This window comes from Eptatretus burgeri, chromosome 10 (assembly GCF_056783735.1).
Source record: "Eptatretus burgeri isolate ZD-2024b chromosome 10, Ebu_testis_v1, whole genome shotgun sequence".
Lineage (NCBI taxonomy): Eukaryota > Metazoa > Chordata > Myxini > Myxiniformes > Myxinidae > Eptatretus > Eptatretus burgeri.
In genome coordinates, this window is record NC_140970.1 from 1,049,867 (window position 1) to 1,073,676 (window position 23,810).

General features: G+C 43.0%; 1 protein-coding gene across 3 annotated transcripts in view; it reads left to right on the forward strand.

Moving 5' to 3' along the window:
• CASK (calcium/calmodulin dependent serine protein kinase) overlaps positions 1-23,810 on the forward strand; it is a 328,238-nt gene that overhangs the window by 159,591 nt on the left and 144,837 nt on the right. For all 3 annotated transcript variants that reach the window (XM_085896794.1, XM_085896793.1, XM_085896792.1), the window contains exons 14-18: positions 9,719-9,796; positions 9,995-10,183; positions 16,283-16,361; positions 16,822-16,907; positions 18,142-18,210. In XM_085896794.1, the coding sequence (XP_085752920.1) occupies positions 9,719-9,796; positions 9,995-10,183; positions 16,283-16,361; positions 16,822-16,907; positions 18,142-18,210 (501 nt within the window). The remainder of the gene's footprint in view (positions 1-9,718; positions 9,797-9,994; positions 10,184-16,282; positions 16,362-16,821; positions 16,908-18,141; positions 18,211-23,810) is intronic.

A 23,810-nucleotide genomic window follows, 5' to 3' on the forward strand; every position in this document is an offset into this window, starting at 1 on the left:
GTTTGGGATTTGAATCCAGGCTACACAGAGTGAGCATGCATACCTCGTGGCTATCCTGCCATGATGTGGTAATTCTTTATTTCAGAACTGACAAGATTTTTTTTTCACATTGTGATCACATAATTTATTTTGCCTTCCTACCTCCAGTGTAGAAACATGATATCGCAATTGAGAGTTGAAGAACGTGCCAAGTGGCTTTACCACGCAATACATGAAACTTTTCAAGAAACTTTTAAAAGCGAAACGTTTGATTTTTATTTGTATTTACCTATGCCAAAGTGACGGGTCGTATAATGGAAGAACAAACACGAGAAACGTCATGGAAAAGAAAATTTCACATTGTCAGTTTGGCAATCGCCGCCTGTTGTACCAGAGATACTTGTGGTGATCGCATGTGCGGAAATGAAATAAAGCAACGAACACTGAGGTCTCCGGGCGTTTATAAGCATTGCCATGTACCCAGTGATTCGTAGCTTTGATGAACAGGCATTCGATAATATGAGTGAGGAAAGTGGGGAAAAAATAACTTTTTCGTTCAGAAATTTGTTGTGGCCTGCTTCAAGTCAAGGCAAGGTTGAGCAGGTCAAAAAATATAGTGGCTTTAGACCCCAGCTTGGTAACCGAGAATATGCCTTAAGACCCCAGTGAGCGAGGTGGCTGAGGATCACGCCTGATTAAGGATACTAAATATGGCTGTTAATTATCTTGAAAAGGGGTGTTGTACTTAACCAAAACACCCAATATTCTCTCTTGGAGTTCCGTTTGTATGGATGCAAAATTTCAGGCTACTTTATGGTTTTGGAGAACGTGCGCGTGTGTGTGTGTGTGTGTGTGTGTGTGTGTGTGTGTGTGTGTGTGTGTGTGTGTGTGTGTGTGTGTGTGTGTGTGTGTGTGTGTGTGTGTGTGTGTGTGTGTGTGTGTGTGTGTGTGTGTGTGTGTGTAAGAGAGTAAGAGAGAGAGAGTAAGAGAGAGAGAGAGTAAGAGAGAGAGAGAGAGTAAGAGAGAGAGAGAGAGTAAGTGAGTAAGAGAGTAAGAGAGTAAGAGAGAGAGTAAGAGTAAGAGAGTAAGAGAGAGAGTAAGAGTAAGAGAGTAAGAGAGAGAGTAAGAGTAAGAGAGTAAGAGAGAGAGTAAGAGTAAGAGAGTAAGAGAGTAAGTAAGAGTGAGTGATACCTTGTGATATTTGAACACTTCCCATGCAGTTCTAATTTATACAACCCTGTTTATTTTAATCATCTTTCCTGATGAGGAACCCTAATTCCACATTTAACTTCCTTATTGGGAATATGGAATTGTTCTTGCCAAGCAGTGACTATAACTGAAAACACTGGTTCCACTCAAAACCATTACGCCACGTGAGGACCCTACTTCTAAACGCTATCAGTATGACTTCCCTAAACGCTTGCACAACCCTGAGGTCAATGCCTTGTTTAAATGCATTTATTCTCAGAAATGAAGCAAGTTAGAAAATTTTAACTTGTAGAGAAAGTCAATGGAAATTTCAAAATATTGAGAAGTCAAATGTCAGATCATAATCTAACTTGTCACTGTACCTCTATATTCACAAAATGTGCAGTTTTCTTATTTTGTTCACAGGCTCTAATATAAGGCTTGTGGAAGAGCTGCATCACAAAAATATGTGTACATGCAGACAGATACATGTCACTGCATGGAAAGTGTTAAAATATTGTTGCGAATTCGCGCCCGCCAGCATGCGAACGGCCACGTAACTCGAATCGCGGCACGTCGCCCACCGGACGGACAATTCAGTCGTGACCCTCTGGGAACTATCGCCTGGAGCCAGTCACGGATGGGCCTTTCGACCTCACCACAATCGTGCCAATCGGCCACCCGCGTAGGATATGGTTGTTCGCTAAACTCGACCTACCTAAGTACCCATGCGGATGGTAAACCGGGCGATCGTACCTCGCCACAAGCCGCTTGGGCGGCCCGTTCCGTGCTATCGGGATAACCGAGCGGTGTTATCGTCGACCTGGACGGTTCAGATTAATTACCGGGATGTTGCACCCACTACGAACCCCTTACGTGAAGCAGGATGGAGAGTCATTTAAAAGGAAGGAGACGAAGCGAAACGGGCACAGTTCAACATGCAAGCACTTTATTATGCGACACACGGAAAGCACGTATATACCGCCATACACAAAAAGCAAATGCAAGAAGAAAAGCAGTTAAAACCGAATACGCGCACACACGGCAACACTTATACAGTTTCACTTCACAGACGGCGCCAACACACATTTACACAAAGCAAAGGAAAAAAGTCACCCTCACAGACAAGGAGGCAGACAGGCCCGTAGGCCAAATGTGCGCGTGACCTGGAGGAGCGGCCAGGTCCGCGAGACCGGGGAGGTCTTACCCACGTCCTCGTGACGCGTTGGCGGGCAAGCCGCAAATGTGGCCGCGCCGCTGTGCCCCTTGGCGGGTTTCGTTGGCACGACGTTTTGGGGTGGGGTGGGAACGGGGCCCCCTTTTGCACTATCTCAGTGCGGGGGAAAGGGGGAATTGTTGATGCCCTGGGGGAGGGGAATGGCTGGCTGGCTTGGGTCCCACAACGAGACGAGCGATCCCCCACACCGCAACCTCGTCGCCGACCGCCGTCCTTCTTGCCTCGGACCCGAGCTCCCTTGCTTGCTGTTCCACCGCGCTCACTCCCCTCAACTCCGCCAACGCAACGCTCCTTGTCCCCAAGAGCAACCTCTCGACGACACTCTCCAAGCAACTCCAAAACCCAACTCGCTTTAATTCGCCTTGCGCTCGCCTTTTTATAGGCGGCAGGAGCAGCCAATATGCAAATTTTAGGATCAGAACGCAATTGGAGGCGGGGCCACGCCGCCCCCCCGGTCAGCCATTGGTTGGGCAAAAATGGGCGTGAACCTCTCCTGATCCTAAAATTTGCATATACGGACTTCACATACACACGCTTGGAGGCGGGGCCAAGCTGCCCCGCGCTCGCCAATTGGACGGAGGAGAAGTGGGCGTGAAGCGTTTCTGATCCGAATTTTCCCCTCGGAAAGGCTGCCATTCGCGCTCGCGGCTCGGCGCGTTCGGCACCAATCGCCAAACGGGCCCGAGACAGCCCGACGTACAGTGTTAACAGGTGGTGCGGGAATGGCCGTGGAAGCAATGATGTGGGATGAATTGGTGAAGGTAAAGGCGAAGGTGGTGGAGGGTCTTCTGTGGTGAGGGTTGGCGTTGTGGTTGTTGTCTGCAGGTTGGAGCGTGGTTGTAGTTGGTGACGATGGCTGGCGTGGTGGTTAAGGTGGTTGTTGTGTGATGGCGGTTGAGACGTGGTTGGTTCAAAATAACGACAGAAAAGAAAAAATGGCTAACTCAAAGCGTCGCAGCCCGGATGAATCACATAAATTCCAACTATACAACGGGTTTGGGCTAACTACACATGTATCTATGAAGATATCTCACCTGAGGGCCCTTTATGGTGTAATGCGAATTTCCACAGCCGTAACAATATATATCATCAATGAAAGGACACACACACACACACACACACACACACACACACACACACACACACACACACACACACACACACACACACACACACACACACACACACACACACACACACACACACACACACATACACACATACACACACATACACACACACATACACACACACATACACACACACATACACACACACATACACACACACACACACACACCTTGCATCACAGAAGAGGTGATTTGGTCCATCAAGCCTGCTCTACATTTACACTGTATCAATTCAATTTAACAGTTTATCAACATAAATTCACTCGCGGTAGGGGTGCGAGCAGTGGATGAGTGGGATCAGAACAATGGGGGGTAAGCACCAACTTATGGTATTTTATACACAAATATATGATGAAAAAAATATATATCTAAAGCTCATTCTAACCACTCACTGACTCACTGACTGACTGATGTTAATATTCGGTACCTTCCGGGTGACGTAGAAAACTGAAATTTTGCATGTAGATGGACATCAAAGCCAATACACCGGGGTGGGGGCGGGGGGGATGACAGAACTGATGGAAAGGGTCCATCAATGAAAATGAAAATATGCAGGTGAGCGACCCATGTACCAACGGACGTCGAAGCCGACACACCAGGAAAATTCACAGTACTGTCGGAAAGCATCTGTAAATGAAAATATAAATAAATGAAAAATCAAATGCAGGTGAGCGACCCGAGACAATGGGGAAGCACGGTAATTTTGTGTGCTGACAGACATCGAAGCCGATACACCAGGAAAAATTGCAGAACCATTAGAAACATCTGTAAATGAAAAAAACAAATGCAGGTGAGCGAGCTCGGACAATAGGAAAGCACAATTTGTTGTTGCTTACAATGTGTAAGCACACCCTGCTCATAATATTTAAAGCTCATTCCAACCATTCACTAACTAACTGACTGACTGATATTAATGTTCAGTACTATCCGGGTGATGTAGAAAGCTGAAATTTCATGTGCAGATGTTACATCAAAGCTGATACACCAAGAAAAAAAAAATCACAGAACCATCGGAAACTGTGTCCGTAAATGAAAATATCTGAAAATAAGTGCAGCCTTGTTGTACTCACTACTGCAGGTGAGCGACTCGAGACAATGTGAAAACATGGTTCATTATTGCTTACAATGTGTAAGGATACCCCACTAGTCTATAATATATACTGTCGGACAACATTTGTAGTAAATGCATTCCTGTAAAATGCTGCGAATGTTGAATCTGCGAATGTCAAGGCATTGTTTCAATGGGAAAAAGGGGGATAGGTTCCCGGCGGTTTGTGATTCAGAAGGAGAAATCACAAGTCCTGTGAAAAACCGCAAATACTTCCACGAAAGTGTTAAAAAAAAAAAACCCCGCAAATATTCACGCGAAAATGTGAAAAAAAAAAACGGCAAATACACCAGCAAAAACTTGAAAAAAAACCCTCAAAAATGCGAAAAGATATCGAATGCGGCCTTGAAAAACTGCAAAAACGCAAAAAAAAACACGATTGCACCAACGAAAAAACTGCAAATACATGAAGCACAGGGCTGTGAATGGAGAAGCAGGTCACATTTTATGATCCACGAATAGGGGAACCACGAATGTTGGGGTCCGACAGTATATACGAGCTGAAGTACCCAGCGTTGCTTGGAAGAATTCAATGCAATATATATTAAAATATTTATTGGATGACAAATTGTGGAATGTTGGCATTATGGTTTTGCATGAATTATTATCAATCTTGGCCATTGCGAAATTCCCTTGGACATGTAAAAAAAAAATGCTTCACCTTGTAAGGAAGCCCAACATGCTGTCCTGAAGGCTGCTTTTGTTGCATGTGTTGATCCTCATCCCGAGCCTGTGTCTGTCCTGTAGTCTCAGCTGACCTGAAAGCTGCTTGTCTTACACATTGATCCTCAGGGCGACCCTGCGTTTGCTCTTGATTCTCAAGTGACTTGCAGACTGTCATTCCCTTAGCAACTGATTTGTTTCTGCCCATCAGGGGGTCTTTTTGGTGCCATGTGGCAGTATGTATAATGCACGTAAGGTAGGTTAAGATATTTCTTAACAGAAGTGTTCTCTTGGGAGTTCCAGAAGTGCTCCGCTGGGCAATTTACAATGCCGATCTTCGTCACTCGGTAGCTTAAAGTTAAAAAAGCAACAGACGGATCTTACAGAGACGGAGGATTACACATAGAGGAAAAATGTTCCAGGTGAATACACAATTTCCGTTATTAGCTTGTATACATAATATGACCTCCACATACGATGTTCATAATACATGTTACTCGAATGCGACAGTATCTAAGTACCATACTTGCTTGAGGCATAAACACAGAACTGTTATAATAAACCTGTGTAAAGCAATGTTCTTATTAACAGGCGCCCATGTAAACACTATTATAATTAAATTTGTTTTGTTGACAATTCACTACAACCTCAACATACAATCTTCACAATACGTTACTCGATTGCTTTCAGGAAAATAACGCAGGCAGTGTATTCGCTAACACAAGGCCTGATCGAGGTCTGTAGGCCAATGATCTGATGTAAATTTTTTTTATGCCTCGCAGGGATTTATACAAGGAAGTCACCAGAGGCACGATGTTTTCAGGTTGTCTGTCCATCCATGCTCATTTTCTGTTTTCCCTACAACCGCTTATCCGATTGACAAAATTTTCACCATAGGTACGACTACTCACAATGGTGGATCGGGGGGGGGGTGGGGGCGTTCACCAGGTGCACATGAACCCCACTCCCCTCCGCCCTTATAATTATGTCACATGATCGTCATGCGAGATATCACTGGACAATCGGCAATCACAAGTTTTTTGCTTTCACTCAGCAATTAATCCGAGCCGCGATACCTTTCGCCGCTGGTTCTGTATTAATCCCTGCGACTCAGTGTTTAGTTGTGGCTCCGAAGAGAAAGGCAACATTTTCGGGATCATTTCCTTCAGCAAAGCACAGTACAATCCTGAAGTATTTCACCAGGTAATTCAAAGTTTCAGTGGCTACATCATCCATTATTATAATTGATGATCTGATGATCCGCAATGGTGAGTTTAGGTTTAGTATTTGGGGTCATTTCGCCGCTTTTTGTGATTATCCGTTCAATATTTTCATTGATTTGTATTGGAAATATTTTGTGTATTTACACTGTTGTTGTAAATATCTGTCGCAAAGATTCCAAAATCTTCAGCTTTTCTTTAGAATCAAATAGTGATGGGCCTGAGACCTTTTCATCAAGTAGCTCGATATTCCCAAATTTTCCTGTGGAGAAAGTAAATTTATGGTCGAACACTGCCAGCTCTGGATAGAATAACCGGGTTTTCCTCGACGATTACATTGACTTGAAATAGGCTTGGTGGCATATTTCACAATATAAGAACATCTTAACCTAAAGCCACTTAACCCCCCCCCCCACCTAAAAAATTTCTGGATTCACCTTTGACTCATGTAGAATGTTTCAATGATGATTATGATGTCATAGGTCATGTGGTGTAGCAGCCATGTTGGAAAAAGGAAAAACTTTGGACCTCAACCTCCAAAACCGCTCTCTGAAAAAATGAATTGAAACTTAGCACATGTCGAGTACTTCACATGGGATATAAGTGTGATTTTTATTTTTTGATGTTATGACATCATAATTGCATTTGTCAAAAAAACACTTTATCCGATCAGTATGAAAGTTTTTGAGGGTCATCTTGGGTTAAATTGTATGGGGGGGGGGGGCGGATTTATGACGTCATTGGTCACGTGGTTCGGCAGCCATAATTTTTTAACATAAGTACCTTCAAAAAGCTTCTTCTCCGAAACAGCTGAACAGATCAAGGCGAAAATTAACAGGTATAATCGCCTATCCATGTGGAACAAAAAGTTCTCCTCCTATGATGTCATAGATCACATGCTTTGGCAGCTATGATTTTTTGAAGAATAAACCTTTATAAACCTCATTCTCCACAACAGTCAAGCACAACAGCTTGACAGATTGAGGGGAAATTCACTCACATGTTTCCCAAGCTTTGGGGATAACAAATTGTTCACAAATAATTAATGGGTCACATGGTCTAGCAGCCATATTGGATTGAATGAAAATCTTTAAAAAATTCTTTCTCTTTAACCGCTTCATCAATTGACGTGAAAATTCACAATTATGATCCCAGTAGTCATGGGGATTTATGTCCCAGTAGTCATGCTGAGTGTCAAGCAAGAAAGCAGCACATACCATTTTTTAATGTCTTTGCTATTACTTGGTCGTGGTTCGAACCGTCGACCTAAACTCGGAGCGGACACACTAACTAACCATTACACCACTTAACCAGCAAATATTGCTGCAGTGGGGGGGGGGGGGGAAGGAGCCATGTTTTACCTTTTGGGTCTCTGGCTGCACAAAAGCACATGACGTTGTGCATTTCGGCCAGTCATGGACAAGACATAGCTGCCCTCACATAAATTACTGAGAAATGCGGTAAAAATTGCAGTTTTTAATATGAGCATGTAAAGTGAAAATAATGATCGGATCTAGTGGTTTCCACTTTTTGACATTTGAGTTTAGATGCAATTAATATTGTTGTGGGCCGGGGGTCGGTGGCGAGAACGACCACGAGGTGGGGGAGGTTTATGTCGTCTCCCACCAAACTCCTCGGAATTGTAGGCCGTCGCTCGGATAACTCCGCGAGCCGGCAGGTCGATTAACCGACTGTGGTCGCCAATATCTCAACCGCGTAGCGTAGGGTCTATTTGTCTATAACCAATTTACCTAATTAACTACGCGATTTCGACTACCGGGGAAACCACGCCCTCGGCACGTCTTGCTCGAACTGGGTCACTCTACCGACTGTGGTAGAGTTCCAACTACCAACTACCAACTCCGGTTCCGGTGCAGCCGAGCAGAAACTGCCAAAGCCGTGCCGTCTGGGATGAACGGATTATCGGGGATAAAACCCGCCTAAATTCAGATCCGAACCATGCTGGACCAATTCAAGATAGGACGGAAACGGACTGGGAACATTTCTAACAAGTTTTATTCACAATAAATGAAGACACAAAGCAAGACAATGCGAATATGCAAGAAGTATTTACAATGATCCAAAAGCATTTATTCAGTTCCACTTAAAGACGGGCCCACACGCAGACACACACACACAAAATGAAAAGAAACCCAAAGTCTTTATTGGACCCTCGCAGCCGTGGAGAGAGACAAGCTGGGGGCCCGAGTTCGGTGGTGAACCTGACCGTCAGAGGAAGGGTGTGCTCCACGATGCGGCACCTGACAAAGGTCGCTGGTTTGGTCCCTCGTCGCACGTGTGGGACATGAGGTTCGTGGTGGAGCTCGGGTGGTGAATGGCCGGGGTCCACAGAGGGGGGTCGCGGTCACTCTTCCCTTCCTCGTAGAGGGCCAGCAGAGACACGTTCGCCGCCTCGACGCCCACCAAAAACTCTTAAAAGAACTTTTAAAAGACTCTCCAAGACCCCAAAAAGACTCTCCAAGACCTCAGAAAGACCACCCAAGACCTCAAAAAGACCACCTGCCTCAGAGAGTGCTCAGGAATTTATGGACCTCCCTCAGCGGGGAGGGGCTTTGGTGAACACACCTTGCTGTCCGCCTCTGATTGGACAGGTCCTACGGCCCACCTTTCCGGGGTGGGACCTTGGCCCCTGCCGGGAAACCCCAGCCATTCCTCCACGCGGGCCCACACTCGACGAGTAACACTATCAACGCTGCAACGGCCCCTGCCGGGAAACCCCAGCCAGTCTTCCACGCGGGTTCATACCCGACGGGCAACAGTATTAATGCCGCACAGGCCGTCGTGCAAGAGCCACAACGCCCGTGGAAGGAACGCTGGTGGAAGTGGCAAGGAACGGCTGCAAGACCCTGCCTTGGCAAGTCAGAGTGCTTGTAGACAGCGGGTGGGTAGTGGATTGTGATGGGGAATGGAATGGTTGTTGGTTGTTCGTTGGATGTAAAGATTTAATAACCTAACTAAAAAGAAATCGCAACGCACGCCTTTGATTCTCCCACTAGATAAAAGGAAAGGGATCTAACTACACACATACTTAACGACATAACTGACTTTTGGGACATCTGTTTATTGAATCCAATGGTTTCCAGATCCGTAACAGTATGATCACACCAATTCTTGCACGTCATCTGATGAATATTTCACCAAATGCAAATGATGGTTCAAATGTTTTTCACAGACACTGGACACAATTGCTGGTTATCCGAATCAGGACGCCAAGGAGCTAAGGAGTCTCATTACTCAGCCTCATTTTATGGTGATGTTTCTACTCACTCATCTCTTTCTATTCACTTTGCAGTGGTAGCATTCATTCCTACCTGACCCTGTCCCCATTCCTCGAGGCAGTGCCTGACTGCCTGAGTCCCAAGTTTACGTGCACCTTTTGCCAAACGAATACCATCACGCCATTCATGTTCTGTCCTCCTCCCCCCTCCCCCCTTTCCCCTCTTGCCAGGCTCTGCTTCAAGCACATGATGTTGTTGCTCACGAGGTATATAGTGATGAGGCCCTGAGGGTGACGCCTCCACCAACTTCACCGTTCCTTAATGTGGAATCACCAGAGAGTCCCAATGGAGACCTGGACATGGAGAATGTCACGAGGGTGCGTTTGGTGCAATTTCAGAAGAATACAGATGAGCCCATGGTGAGGACTTATTTTAACCACTCATTCATTTTAACCATTCGAGCCACTCTTGGTTGAGGCAGCACTGACATGGAAGGAAGGAAGGAAAGAAAATTTTGGGAGGATTTTTTTGAGGGGAGTTAATATATTTTGATCATTTCCGAAGGGGAAATTTACAATTTGGTCGAAACGTCGATTCGGAAAAGAGCCCACATGATGATCCAGGCAGTCGGAAAATCGGCAACTGAAGTTCTTACTTGAGACGTACAACTGTTTTGATCTTTGTGATTAAAATAGGTTTTGAGTGTTGTAGAATTGGTATCCTTTCATTACCTCCACCACCAAAGGAGGATGGAGGTTGTTTTCATCCCCGTTTATCTGTCTTTGTCTGAATGTGAGCAGGATATCAAAAAAAGTTATGAACGGATTTGGACGAAACTTGATGGACAGGTTGGTTGTGTGACAAGGACAAATTGTTTCTCTCCTGTCGCAGCCAACTTGTGGCCCTCAATGGAGTTCTCTCATCCCCTCTTCCTGTCCAGGCTGGAGTTCCTCGAGGCAGTCTTCTGGGCCCTGTGCTTTTCCTGGTTTTTATCAATGATCTCTCTGACTCTCTGGAACATCCTCTTTATATCTTTGCTGATGACTCCACCCTCTGCCATACCATCTGTAATCCCACAGATTGGCAAGCAAGAGCCTTTTCACTCTCTGCAGATCTGGAAAAAATATCACAAGCTGGTCAAACACGTGGAACATGTCTTTCAATCCTGACAAATCTCACACTCTCACTGTGTGTCTCCGAAAGGACCGTCTGGAACCCCCCCCCCCCATATACTTTCTCAACAATCCTTTTGAAGTCCTTTCATTCAAGCTTCTAGGTCTCACTATCTGCAATGATATTTCCTGGGAAAGCCACATTTCCAAGCTGGCCTCCAAAGCCAGTCGCCGACTGAGCATCCTATGTCGTGCAAAATCCTTCCTTGGCATACCTGAGCTCCTGACCACATACAAAGCTATTGTCCACATCCTGATGGAGTACTGCTCTCCCCTCTGGGCTGGTACTCCCACCTCTCACCTTTTTTCGGCTTCACGCTGTGGAAACCAAGGCTTTTCGGATCATTGGTATCTCCTGTGATGAGGCTGAGTCTGGGTCTCTCACTCTCATCACAGGCAGGTCAGTGGTCTTTCTGTCTTCTACCGTTTACTCTCCGCCCCCCCCCCCCGCTCTGTCTGAGATATGTCCTCCCCCCACCCCCATATTTCTGCAGAGCACTCAAGATCCGCCTGCAACCCCTTCCGGTGAAACTACCAAAATGAAGAATCACTGCTCACCTTTACTCTTTCATTCCTCTTTTTTCCCCCAACCTTTAGAACAAACTCCCTCACTCTGTTCAATCCCATTCTTCCCTCCAGGCCTTCAAAACAGCCATTCACCACCATCTCTTATCTTCCCCCATCCAAAACCACGATATTTTCTATCCCCGTTAATACACCCAAAACCCATCGCCTTCAAATTCCCTGCTTTCCTTCCTGAAAGTCTCTGTCGTGTAAGGAACTGAAAGTCCCTGTAGTGTCTATCTTGTTTACCCTGTGTACCTCGCTCCATCCCTCTCCCCTCCACAGATCTCCTCGTGTCTCTGTTGCCCACTGTTTTTTCCTTCCCTCTTCTGCCCCTCTTGTCTACTGCTCCCCTTGTACATTCTGTGTTGGCTCTCATACGAGCCTCGACAGTGCATACAAAAAAAAAAAATTTGATTACATTTTGGTGAAGATCCCTATATCCAGATCTAGATACTAAAATTGAAGTGATTCTTCACCATTGAGTGAAAGGGCCAAAAACTACTATCGATATAGCACAATGCCTGTATCTCAAAACGTTATGGATGGATTCGGACAAAACTTGGTAAACAGGGTTTGTGTGTAACAAGGACGAATCTATTAGATTTTTGTGAAGATCCAGATCCAGATACGAGAAATCAGATTTTGGGTTTTTTGTATATATATTCGATGCTCGTGGAAAAGCTGGTCTACTGAACGGATCAGGATGTAACTTGGACAAAAAGGCACAGCAAAGAGAGGGGGAAAACACCAACAGCAGAGTTGAAGTTCGAGATAGAGGGAGACTTGGACAAACAATGGGTATGAGGAGGAATGGGGGGCTGGAGATGATGCATGGGGTGGACAAGATAGATACAGAAAGAAACTCCAAGGAGGGAAAACTGCAAATGTGAAAGGAAGAGGGCTTGGGGTGGGGGGGGGGTGTTAACGAGGGTAGAAAAGATTATGCCTTTGGATTGGGGACAATCTGAGATTGTGATAAACACCTTTCTTGAAGACCTGGAGGGAAGAATGAGTTTGAAGAGGAATTTGTAGTTGGTTCCAAAGGCAGGAAAAAAAGGGAACAAGTGAGTGGAGGTAAGCAGTGATCCTGGATTTAAAGGTCCCCTGACATGCAAAACTTTCTGGTTATTTATATATTAACTTGACCTTCCGAGTGAAGAAATCACCCATGTTTTATTTTTTTTTTTAATCAAAAATGGGATAATTAGAGCAATATTTCGATCATTTCTGGTGCCTTTCACAATTGCTCTGCCCCGCCCCTAAAAAAGGTTGACCAGCGAATCACAGCGTTGACGTCACATACAGAAATTCGCACAGAGTGGATTGACAAGATCTCTAGAGTCTAGACCAGCGTTTCTCAACATTCTTCCCCTTGTGGAACCCTTGAAATGGTTTTCATGTCTCAGGGAACCCCTGCATAAAAATTATTATATACCATTATTAATATCTAGCTCTTTTATATTTTTTATCGTAGTTCACATGGTAAATATAATATATTTTTTTCGGATACCTGGTTTAAGGAAAAAATGACCCCCTTTTTGTCAAATTTATTGGCAATGAAAATAAAAACATACTGCTCGTTTATGAGAACTCACACCGAGGTTTTAATTCACAAAAAAAAAAAAAATTCGTTTGTTTGAAAACCTCATTTTTGAAAGTGTTTGTCAACCCCGAGTCTGTTTGACAATTAAAAAACACACCTCATGTAACTTGATCAACAAAACTTAAACAAATAAAGCTGAAGCAATAAAGAGAGAGAGAGAGAGAGACTGAGACTGAGACTGAGACTGAGACTGAGACTGAGACTGAGACTGAGACTGAGACTGAGACTGAGACTGAGACTTCGTGCTTGGAAGCACAGAGAAGATAGATGGACACTGTGCATGCGTCCCGTACTTGAGTCAATCACTCAATGATACACGAATCCGCCGCGTACAGGACCTCCACTAACCAGTGAGGGCGGTTTCACACTGGTGCCATATAGACATCGTTAAATACATTCCCTATGGTTATTATAATTGTAAATAATACAAGAGATTGAAGCCTCTATTATAATAACCAAGGAGTTTCCAACAATATGCCGTACGTGTATAGTAAAATTACGAATATTAAATCAAACAAAAACTACTCAAAAATACATTAGTCTATTTATTACTGTTTCTCGCGGAACCCTTGGGTTCCGGGGAACCCCGGTTGAGAAACACTGGTCTAGACTAGTCCGATAAATCCGTCGTCCGTCCAACTAGGCCGATAAATCCATAGTCCGTCCGACTTGGCCGATAAATCTGACGTGCTGTAGCTTTCTTTTATTATTCTCTTTTCTTCATTTTTTCTACTCTCACTCCCTCCCTCTCCCTCTCCCTCTCCCTCTCCCTCTCCCTCTCCCTCTTTCCCTCTCTCTCTCTATTGAGTGCAGCCTGTGGCTGCTGGTTGCATCATTGGTTGGGACGCGGCTATGCCGATGATGCAGTGTCCCCCTTACCAGTACACTGGTGCTCATTTTGCCGACCTCAGAAGGATGACAGGCTGAGTCAACCTCCTGGTGTATTTTAATTCAGCGGCCAACGAGGCTTGAACTCAGAACCCGAGGATCCCAAGCCACCAACCTCACCACTAAGCCAACACCAGGCTTATTGTTTTCTACTGGCGCAACATGACGACAGTAGGAATAAAATTAATAAAAATGCAACAGAACGTCAGATTTATCGGACTACTCGAGACAATTGTGTCACAAGGTGTGTTCTGCACACAAGTTTTCATCGTATCCGAACTGCGAGATTGCTTCGTTTAATGCGCGGAGAGATACGGCCGATGACATGCTCCGGCCTTGCTTGTAATTAATTCGCCGCGGAGAAACATGTCCGCTAAGCTGTGCTGGTCACGTCACCTCACTAAAATATTTCTGATATCGAGCAGTATCCAAGTCTAATTTACGTTATTGAATTACGAATAGGATTCAGTCTAACCAGTTTTTATTGCCAAGTCTTCCTTCGATGTCCTCCCGATCATCATGAACGCCGGGAATTTCATCGCCATTTTCCTCTGCTTGTCCTGCTTCGGGCTCGAACTGCTAAGGCCGTATTTCATTTCCAGCTGCCTGAACCTCACCTCCCGCGACTACGTTATCCAACAATTCTCCATGTGATTCAGACCAAAATCCTTCATTTCTCTCACACTCACTGTCGTTACCAGACAAATGAAAGTCCATGCCATCCATTATTCAAAACCAAATGTTCGATGTTTTTTAAAGCAGAAATGAATGAAGCGATTGAGTCGACCAATCAAATGTGGAAACACACAGAAAGCCAATAGAATCACGTAGACCACCAACCCGAGTAATTTAAGTGCAGCCTTTGTAATCCTGTAGTTGACGTCATGTGTATTACGCCCCTTTCAGGAGAATTTTTAGGGGCGTTCCCGAAGAGGTTTGTTTTTTTTAATTTTACATTTTAGAGAACGAGTATTGTGAAAAAACATTGTCAGATCTGAAATCACGATGAAAAACTCCTATAGGACATATATAAATGAAATTTCAGTACTTTTGCGTGTCAGGGGACCTTTAAGCAGTTTTGTCAGAAAAGGGTTAATAGGGGACTGTGTAAGTCCTGTGTAAACCTGGGGTGAGGGTGGGAGAAAGTCAAAGCACAGAAAGAGCAGATAAGAGGGTGAAAGACGAGAAAGGAGGCAGTAGAAGACAGAGCGACCACCGACCTTTCTGTGATGATGAAGTGATCGACTCAGCCTCATCACAGGAGATTCCAATTATCTTAAAGGCCTTGGTTTCCACGGTGTCAAGCTGCGCAAGATGTGAGGTACGGGATCCAACCCAGAGGAGAGAGCAGTACTCTATCATGCTGCAGATGAAAGCCTTGTCGGTGAATAGGAGTTCAGGTGTGCCAAAGAAGGACTTTGTATGACTGAGGACGCCCAGTCGGCGGCTGGCTTTAAAGGTTAACTTTGAAATGTGGTTTGCCCAAGAAACAGTTTAAACGGTTGACAACGTTTTTGAATTGTAGCCAGGAAAGAAGGTATTAAAGTTGAAATGCAACTTCAGGCTTGGTTGCAATCTGAGAAATACACAGAATCACCCACTGTTGAACTCTGTGTCAGCCTGCTGTGATCACTGATCCACTTAAGAGATGCTATGTGGATATAATCTCACATGTGATGGTGTGCCAGCTCCTTAACTCTTGTGGGGAATTCACTTCACACTGGTGACAGCCAGTAGTCCCCAAACAGAAAACAGTATTTCCTTGCATTTTCACCCTAATGGCTAGGATGTTTTTGGGGTTTTTTTCTTTGACAATTTAACTTTAACCTTGGAGCTGAAGTGAATGTGCATTAATTTGATCAGCTTTGTTTGACCATGTACTTTGGTCTTTGGGGCCGAAATACGTCTTTAGCTTTGTTATGTTTGTTTATTTTTTTCCCCCTTTTTTTTCTCTGCAAAAGGCATTTCAACAAAGTTGAAGTCCATCGAGCCAGAACTGTGTCTATTGATTGATTTCCTTCCCAATGCGTGACTGGTATTAACAAAAAAAGCTTCTCAAGCCTATATAGACTGATTGTACAAAGAACTGCATGCAAAATCATCACCAGGGCAAAAAGGAAAACAATTATTTTACTCCAGCAATACATCAGTGTTTGTCAAGAATTGTGGGGGGGGGGGGGGAAACGTGAGTGTGGACTCCCATGGATGTAAATAACCCTCACTGGTGATGCAAATGTCATCTCCCCTCCACCCTCACCCCCTGTCCTTCCCCCATCATTTTCCCTTAGGGTATCACACTGAAGATGAGTGAGCAGAATCGATGCATTGTGGCACGAATTATGCATGGCGGCATGATACACAGGCAAGGTGAGGTTAGACCAATAAGAGGAACACAGAGACACGCTGCAAAATTTGTCGCTCATATAATCGATCGTAGGAGTTGGACGCATAATATATTTACCGACCAGTGTGCCACTTTGAAATGTTTGAGTTCGGAATGTGAGAATGGCTGTTAATCTTGTGGCGGAGAAAGGAATACACTTTGTGCCGTTAGCACAGCATATTGATTGAGCTCCAAATTTAACACTCTCACGGTGTGGTTGTGATTGTAAGCATGCTTCTATATTTAATTTGTAACTGACAAAAGTGTGAACGGGGTCCATTAATCTGACATGTTCCATTTTCTTGTTGACAACAAAATGTCTGCGATGGATATCGGCTGCTTCTGGTTGGTTTGTTGTATACATGTTAACCTGTCGTTTTTCTCGATGTGTGCGAGAACCGAGGAAGTCGTTATTTACTTTAATAATGGGTCTGGTGTTTGCAGGAACACTGCATATTGGTGATGAAATTCGAGAGATTAACAGCATCAGCGTCATGAACCAGTCTGTGGAACAGTTGCAAAAAATGCTGGTGAGACGGATCTGCAATCATTGGACTGTTGCAGCTTTGTTAGTGTTGGGTGGCTTAGCAGAGGGGGTGAAAGAGAATGGAGTTTGGAAATTTATTTGGAAAAGCAGAGAAGAGAAGAGGAGGGTGAAGGAAGAAAAGCTTTCTTTTATCTCTTCCTCTTTTTGCCTCCGCTGATGAAGTCGTTGGAGGCATAATGTTTTCAGGTTGTCCGTACGTACGTACGTACGTCCATGCAAATTTTCTGTTTTCTCTGCAACCGCTTATCAAATTGACAGGAAATTTTCACCATAGGTGCTCCTACTCATATTTAACGTTTTTATGATAATTATGATGTCATAGGTCACAAAAAAGGAAAAACTTTGGACCTCTATCTCTGAAACTGCTCTATGGAAAACAATGAAACTTGGCACATGTCAAGTACTCCCCATGGGAAACAAGTGATTTGATGATGTCAGTGATGGCTTTGTTATGACATCATAATTGCAGACCCCGAATGCTTTATCTCATCAGTATGAAAACTTTGAAGGTTATCTAGGGCTAAATTGTATGGGGGAAAAATATTGATGACATCCGTCATGTGGTTCAGCAGCCATATTTTTTTTTGAACATAAAAACCTTCAAAAATCTTCTTCTCCAAAATGGCTGAACAGATCGAAGCAAAGTTTTCCAGATATGATCACCTATCCATGAAGAACAAAAACTTTTCCACCTATGATGTCATAGGTCACATGGTTTGGCAGCTATGATTTTTTTTTGAAGAATAAAACTTTTAAAACCTTCTCCAGAACGGCTTGATAGATTGAGGGGAAACTTCACCCACATGTTCCCCAAGCCTTGAGGATACCAGGATGGGTGTTTACGAATAATTTATAGGTCACATGGTCTGGTAGCCATGTTGGATTGAATGAAAATTAAAAAATAATTCTTTCTCTTGAACCACTTCATCAATCAATGTGAAACGCCACAATTATGATCTAGTTGTCATGGGGAATGTATGTTTTAAATTTTAACCTGATCAGACACATGGTCTGGCAGCCAAAATTGTTTAATATTTTGAATCTGGGTGCAGGGATTATCAAATTTGGTACAAGTACGTATAATGATATAATAATGTGGGCGGAGGCATATTTGGCAACGTCGCGAACTCAAAGAGTGCCCTTCTCGTCATTAAAATATTTTTTCTTCTCGGATACAGTTTATTTATCCCCTAAATGCAGGCCATCTTTGTTCCCAGAGAGAGATGAGAGGAAGCATCACCTTCAAAATTGTTCCCAGCTACCAAAGTCAACCCTCTTCCTGTGAGGTACATAGTTATTCTTCATTGTTCTTTTAAAATATTCCTTTTAAAATTATTTTTATTTCACTTGTACTATCAGTAAAATGTCACGTGTAATTTCAACTTATACTGCTGCCTCTATTGCTAATTTCTTTATTTTGTTAATTGGTTTAACTTTAGTAACCAACTTATTTGACCTTTTGGTAGTACACAGTATATTTGCTTGGCATTGTTTTTTGGCATGGGGAGGGGGGGGGGGGTAGTTTCACCTCTTTATATTCATTTGCATTTTTTTTGGAGATCAGATTTCCTTTCTATTCATTCCCCTCTTTTGGAGATCGCAAAATTACTGCTGCTATCAAAATTTAAAGTGCATCTTAAATTTTCATACGAGATATAATGCCTCAAGAGGTATGGCCAGGTCACTTGGGGTAGTTTGCGTCTGCTCTGTGCTTTGATCAACACTGGAATTGTTATATAATACTGCCAGAGGTACCCGGCATTGCTCTGTGCTGTTCTCATCCTGTTGGCATTTTGAAGAAATCATTTTTTTTTTTGTGGGTGCTTAAAACGTTTCCGTATTCCCACTAAAGAATGGGGTCAGGGATCATTTATTATTACCTTTCACATAGCTAAAATGGCTTGGGCATGATAGAGCAATTTTTTTTTTTAATCCAACCCTTCTATTTATATATTTATTTATTTATTTTTTTGGTCAAAATTAAATGAAATAAAAGTTTTGTCAACAATACTCCACAGCACTCATTGATGAACCTCCGAAAGTTTGACAAAGATTCATTTTGCAATCTGAGCAAAATGGCCACGCAGACAAACATCTCGTCTTACATAGTCTTGCTCTTCGGGACAGATGCAGTGTATGGGTGGGAAGAAACTGCCAAACGTGTAGAGTGACAAAAAGTATGCTAAGGTGGAACAACCTGTGAGAGAGCCCCAGAGCACATTTCGTGTTAATATCTGTAGAAAAGGCTCAAGGAATCAACAGAGTGGTGGACTGAAAGAGGTTCCAGGGATAATGCCAACTCTTATCCCACCAGAATGGCAGCCTGTCGCTGGATTCTGTTAAGGAGAGATATGTGACAGGCTAGAGCACCAGCCCCAATATGGTAATAATACTCCATGACCGGTTGTACAGTGGCCTTGTGTGTGTGTGTGTGTGTGTGTGTGTGTGTGTGTGTGTGTGTGTGTGTGTGTGTGTGTGTGTGTGTGTGTGTGTGTATATATATATATATATATATATATATATATATATATATATATATATATATATATATATATATATATATATATATATATATATACACATATACATATACATATACATATACATATATGGAGCACAGTGGCTTGAGGAAGGTATTACCGAGCATGAATAAGGTGCTGGGAGGCTCTTTTAGCAATACCAGAGATGTTCAATACTGGTCAAAAGTTTTAAAACACACCTATTTTTCCAGGTTTTTCCTGAAATTTAAGCAGTTCAAGTCCAGTGAATAACCTGAAATGGTACAAAGCCAAGCGGTAAACTGCCAGAGGTTTGAAAAAAAGTTTAGGTTACCAAAAACTGAAAAATAATGTACATTTCAGAGTTGTTAAAAAGGCCCTTTTCAGGGAACAAGTAATGGGTTAGCAACTGCAGCTGTTCTGCAGCAATGGAAGTAAATTAAGCCTTGAAAGTTCATGCAAACAATTCCTACAGGTGTCCCAACTTTTGTTGATTAGTTACAAATCCTCTCTCTATATAAAAGCAGTGTTAGAACAGACTGTGTTGCTACACCCTCTGAAGCATTGTTTGGACAATATTGCACTGCAGAAAGGAGTATATTGCTATCATAATGGCAAGAAAAAGACAATTAACAAAGGAAGACAGACAGACCATTATAACCCTTAAAAGTGTAGGTCTTTCCTTTAGAGAAATTGCAAAGAAGCCAAGGTGTCGGTGAGTACAGTTTCCGACACCATCAAAAGGCAATTGGAAACTGGAGGAAACTCTGACAGGAAGAGGTCTGGCAGACCCAAAGCTACAACACAATCAGAAGACAAGTTTCTGAGACTCAACAGCTTACATGATAGGTGGCTCACTGTACAGCAGCTTCAAGCACAGCTAAACACTGGTCGAAGTAAGGAAGTCTCAGTTTCAACTGTAAAGAGAAGACTTCGAGATGCAGGTTTGACAGCTCGAGTGGCAGCAAGAAAGCCATTGCTAAGATGGAAAAATAAGAAAAAGAGGCTTGCCTGGGCCATGAAGCACTGCCAGTGGACTACTGAAAACTGGAAGGTCTTATGGACCGATAAATCAAAATTTGAAATCTTCAGTTCATCACGCAGGGTTTTTGTACGCCGTCGAGTCGGCGAAAGGATGGTTCCTCAGTGTGTGACACCAACTGTCAAAAATGGAGGAGGAAGCATGGTGATCTGGGGCTCTTTTGCTGGATCCAGAGTCAGCGACTTGTACAGAGTGACTGGCACCCTGAACCAAAAGGACTACCACAGCATTTTGCAGCACCATGCAATACCCTCTGGTCTTTTCCTAGTTGGTCAGGGGTTCATCCTACAGCAAGATAACGACCCAAAGCATACCTCCAGGCTATGTCAGAACTACCTTCGAAGAAAAGAACAAGACGTTCGGCTTCAAATCATGGAATGGCCAGCACAGTCTCCAGACTTAAACCCCATCGAGCTGGTTTGGGATGAACTGGACAGAAGGGTGAAAGCAAAGCAACCTTCAAGTGCAGCACATTTGTGGGAACTTCTGCAACAGTGTTGGGAAGAACTTTCCGAACAATATTTGATTTCCATTGTTGAAAGAATGCCACGGAGTATGTTCGGCTGTTATATCTGCAAAAGGTGGTTGCTTTGATGAGTCAAAATTTTGGATTAAATTTTGTTCAACAAAACGATTCCATGATTTCTTTTTTATCTGCAATTGTCTATTTATTCTCTGCTTTAATTTCAGAGTACATCGAAACATTAAACTGCTTAAATTTCAGTAAAAACTGGAAAAATGGGGGTGTTCTAAAACTTTCAACCGGTAGTGTACTTTTCCCCAGTTGAGATTTGAGCTGATATCCAATTCAAGCAAACTGACAACAGGAAGTTCCTGCAAAGGTGAATAATCCATAGACGGTTGGAAAAGAAGGTGATCTTGAACTAGATACAGACAACAAGTGAGTCTTTTTTTTGGTTGAAATTAACAAGCCAGTCTTTTCCCCAGTTAATCACACTCTCTCGGTCCTGATTGAGAGTGGTACTACGGCATGGACATGAGAAGGAGGAGACAAGGTTCCTGGGTAGCTCGTATACAGTCCTGTAATCTGCGTAAATGCTTTACTGAGAAAGAATACAATCAGGCAGGTCATTGCTAAATAACAAGAACAATATTGGACCCAACACAGATCTCTGAGGAACACCAGCTTTCCTATTATGGGCAGGGGATGACTGTCCCTCATGTACCACAGATATTTGATGATTTGCACGGAAGTCAGAAATTGTATAGAAACGGAAGACAGTTTAGGTGAACACATCTTCAAAACTAGAGGGGGAGCACTCGGTAGAGTGCAAAACCTCCGCCGCCAATACTGCTAGGTCACTCAAGTGAACCCTGATGTCCTATTCATTCAATTTGACGTCAACAGTGCTCACAGAGTTATAGTTTGCAACTTTCCCTTTTACTTTTAACTTTTACATACTCAATTCATTCGTCATAACTAGATTCCTTGAGAAAGAAATTGATTTTACGTGGGTATATCCACCTGAAGTTCCAAAATCAGCCGCAATTATAATGTTGGCATGTTTTTTGTTGGAAATCACTTATAACATGTAGAGATGCATAAAAAAATTCGAAATTTTGTTGAAAAAAAAGTTGCAAAAAAATTTTGGGGGAGGGGGGGTTGGAAATCACTTAAAACATGTAGAAATGCAAAAAAAAAAAATTCAATTTTTTTCAAAATGGCCACCATAGCGACCATATTGGACTTTGGACCAAGTCCAAAATCTAATGGCATGATCTTTGGACCATACGTAATCCCCCCACCAAGTTTCGTCGAAATCCGTCGAGGAGTTTTTCTGTAATACTGTTTACAAACAAACAAACAAACAAACAAACAGAAAGGGGTGAAAACAGTAACCTCCGATCTTCGATGGCGGAGGTTAACAATTGCAGGGATTCAATCTGGTCCAGTAGATTTTGAGATGTCGAACCCTTGAATAATCTTAGCAACTTTCCTGGGTGTGATGATAGTGCAAAGCCTGGTGTCAAGATGGGAAGGACAAATAGGCAATGGGTGTCCATGGTCTTCAAGTTTGGAGTTTTCAGCAAAATGCCTATTCACTTGTTCAGTGACTATTCACATTGAGGAATAAACCTGAACTTCGATGTTGACATAATCAATTTCCTCAAGGTGGGGAGGATTTTTGCAGAAAAAATCCTTAGGATTTGAGCACAAAAATAATCAAGAAGATACCTGTTTTCAGTAACTCGATCAGGAATTTGAGTCGGAGCTGAAATGATCTGAGTAAAGCCATGCGACATGGCAAAGTTAAATGCATTGACACCAGGAGCATCTGCTGTGAGAGTGAGCTAACCATTCTTTGTGATGAACACTGAAGTCTCCAAAGACCATAATATCAGCAGTTGGATGTTGAGACAGCACCATATTAATACTATCAGTAATAGTATCTGAAGTAGAGCAATGGGGCAATGATGGAGAGCGATTTAAAAAAAAAAACAACAAAAAAAAAACATATAGGCAGCCAGTGGAATGCAAAAGTACGAGGCAAAAGCACAAATTCTAGTGTCAGATCCTCAAGGGAGACCTCACGGCCAAGTGCTAGAGAGGCCTTTGCATAAGTATACAAACCATGAGAAGGTGGAAAATTAAGCCCATGGAGGATGTAGCCATGCACTGCAAAGAGATTCAGAGAACACCTCAGTGTGGAAACGTGTTTCACAAAGAGTAAGCAGATCTGGAGAGTTCAATTTCAAGAAGGATTACATGGCAGAGAAATTGCCATGAATGCCCCTGATATTAGCATAGCAGATACTTAGAGGCATAGACTTAGGTACGCTTTTGGCGGGACTTTGAAAGCAGGTTGACAACGGGTTTTGTTGGATTGAATAGTCATAGTGTTTGTTAAAAGATATATCGGAAGAAAGAAGAGGAAAAAAAAAAGGATCATTCGTTCACTAATCTACAGTGCGGAAAGAAAGGCTACACCCCCTTTCAAAATTTTCAACTTTTGTTGCTTTATAGCCTGGAATGAAATTGCATTAAATTAGACTCTTTACACCATTATTTGCACATCGCAACCCACAACTTCCAAGTGAAAAACAAATTCTACAAATTTCAGAAAATTAATTAAAAATACAAACCTAGAATATCTTGGTTGGATAAGTGCCCACCCCCCTTGTAATAGCAATTGTAAATTAGCTCAGCTGTAACCAATCACGTTCAAAATCACACATCAAGTTAATTGGCCTCAACCTGTGTTAAATTGTAGTGATTCTGATTATTTCAGAACAAAACTAGAGGGCACTCGGAAGAGTGTATACCTCCGCCACGCAATACCTGATCCACGAGAACATATCGGGGCCAATACATTTTTGAAATATC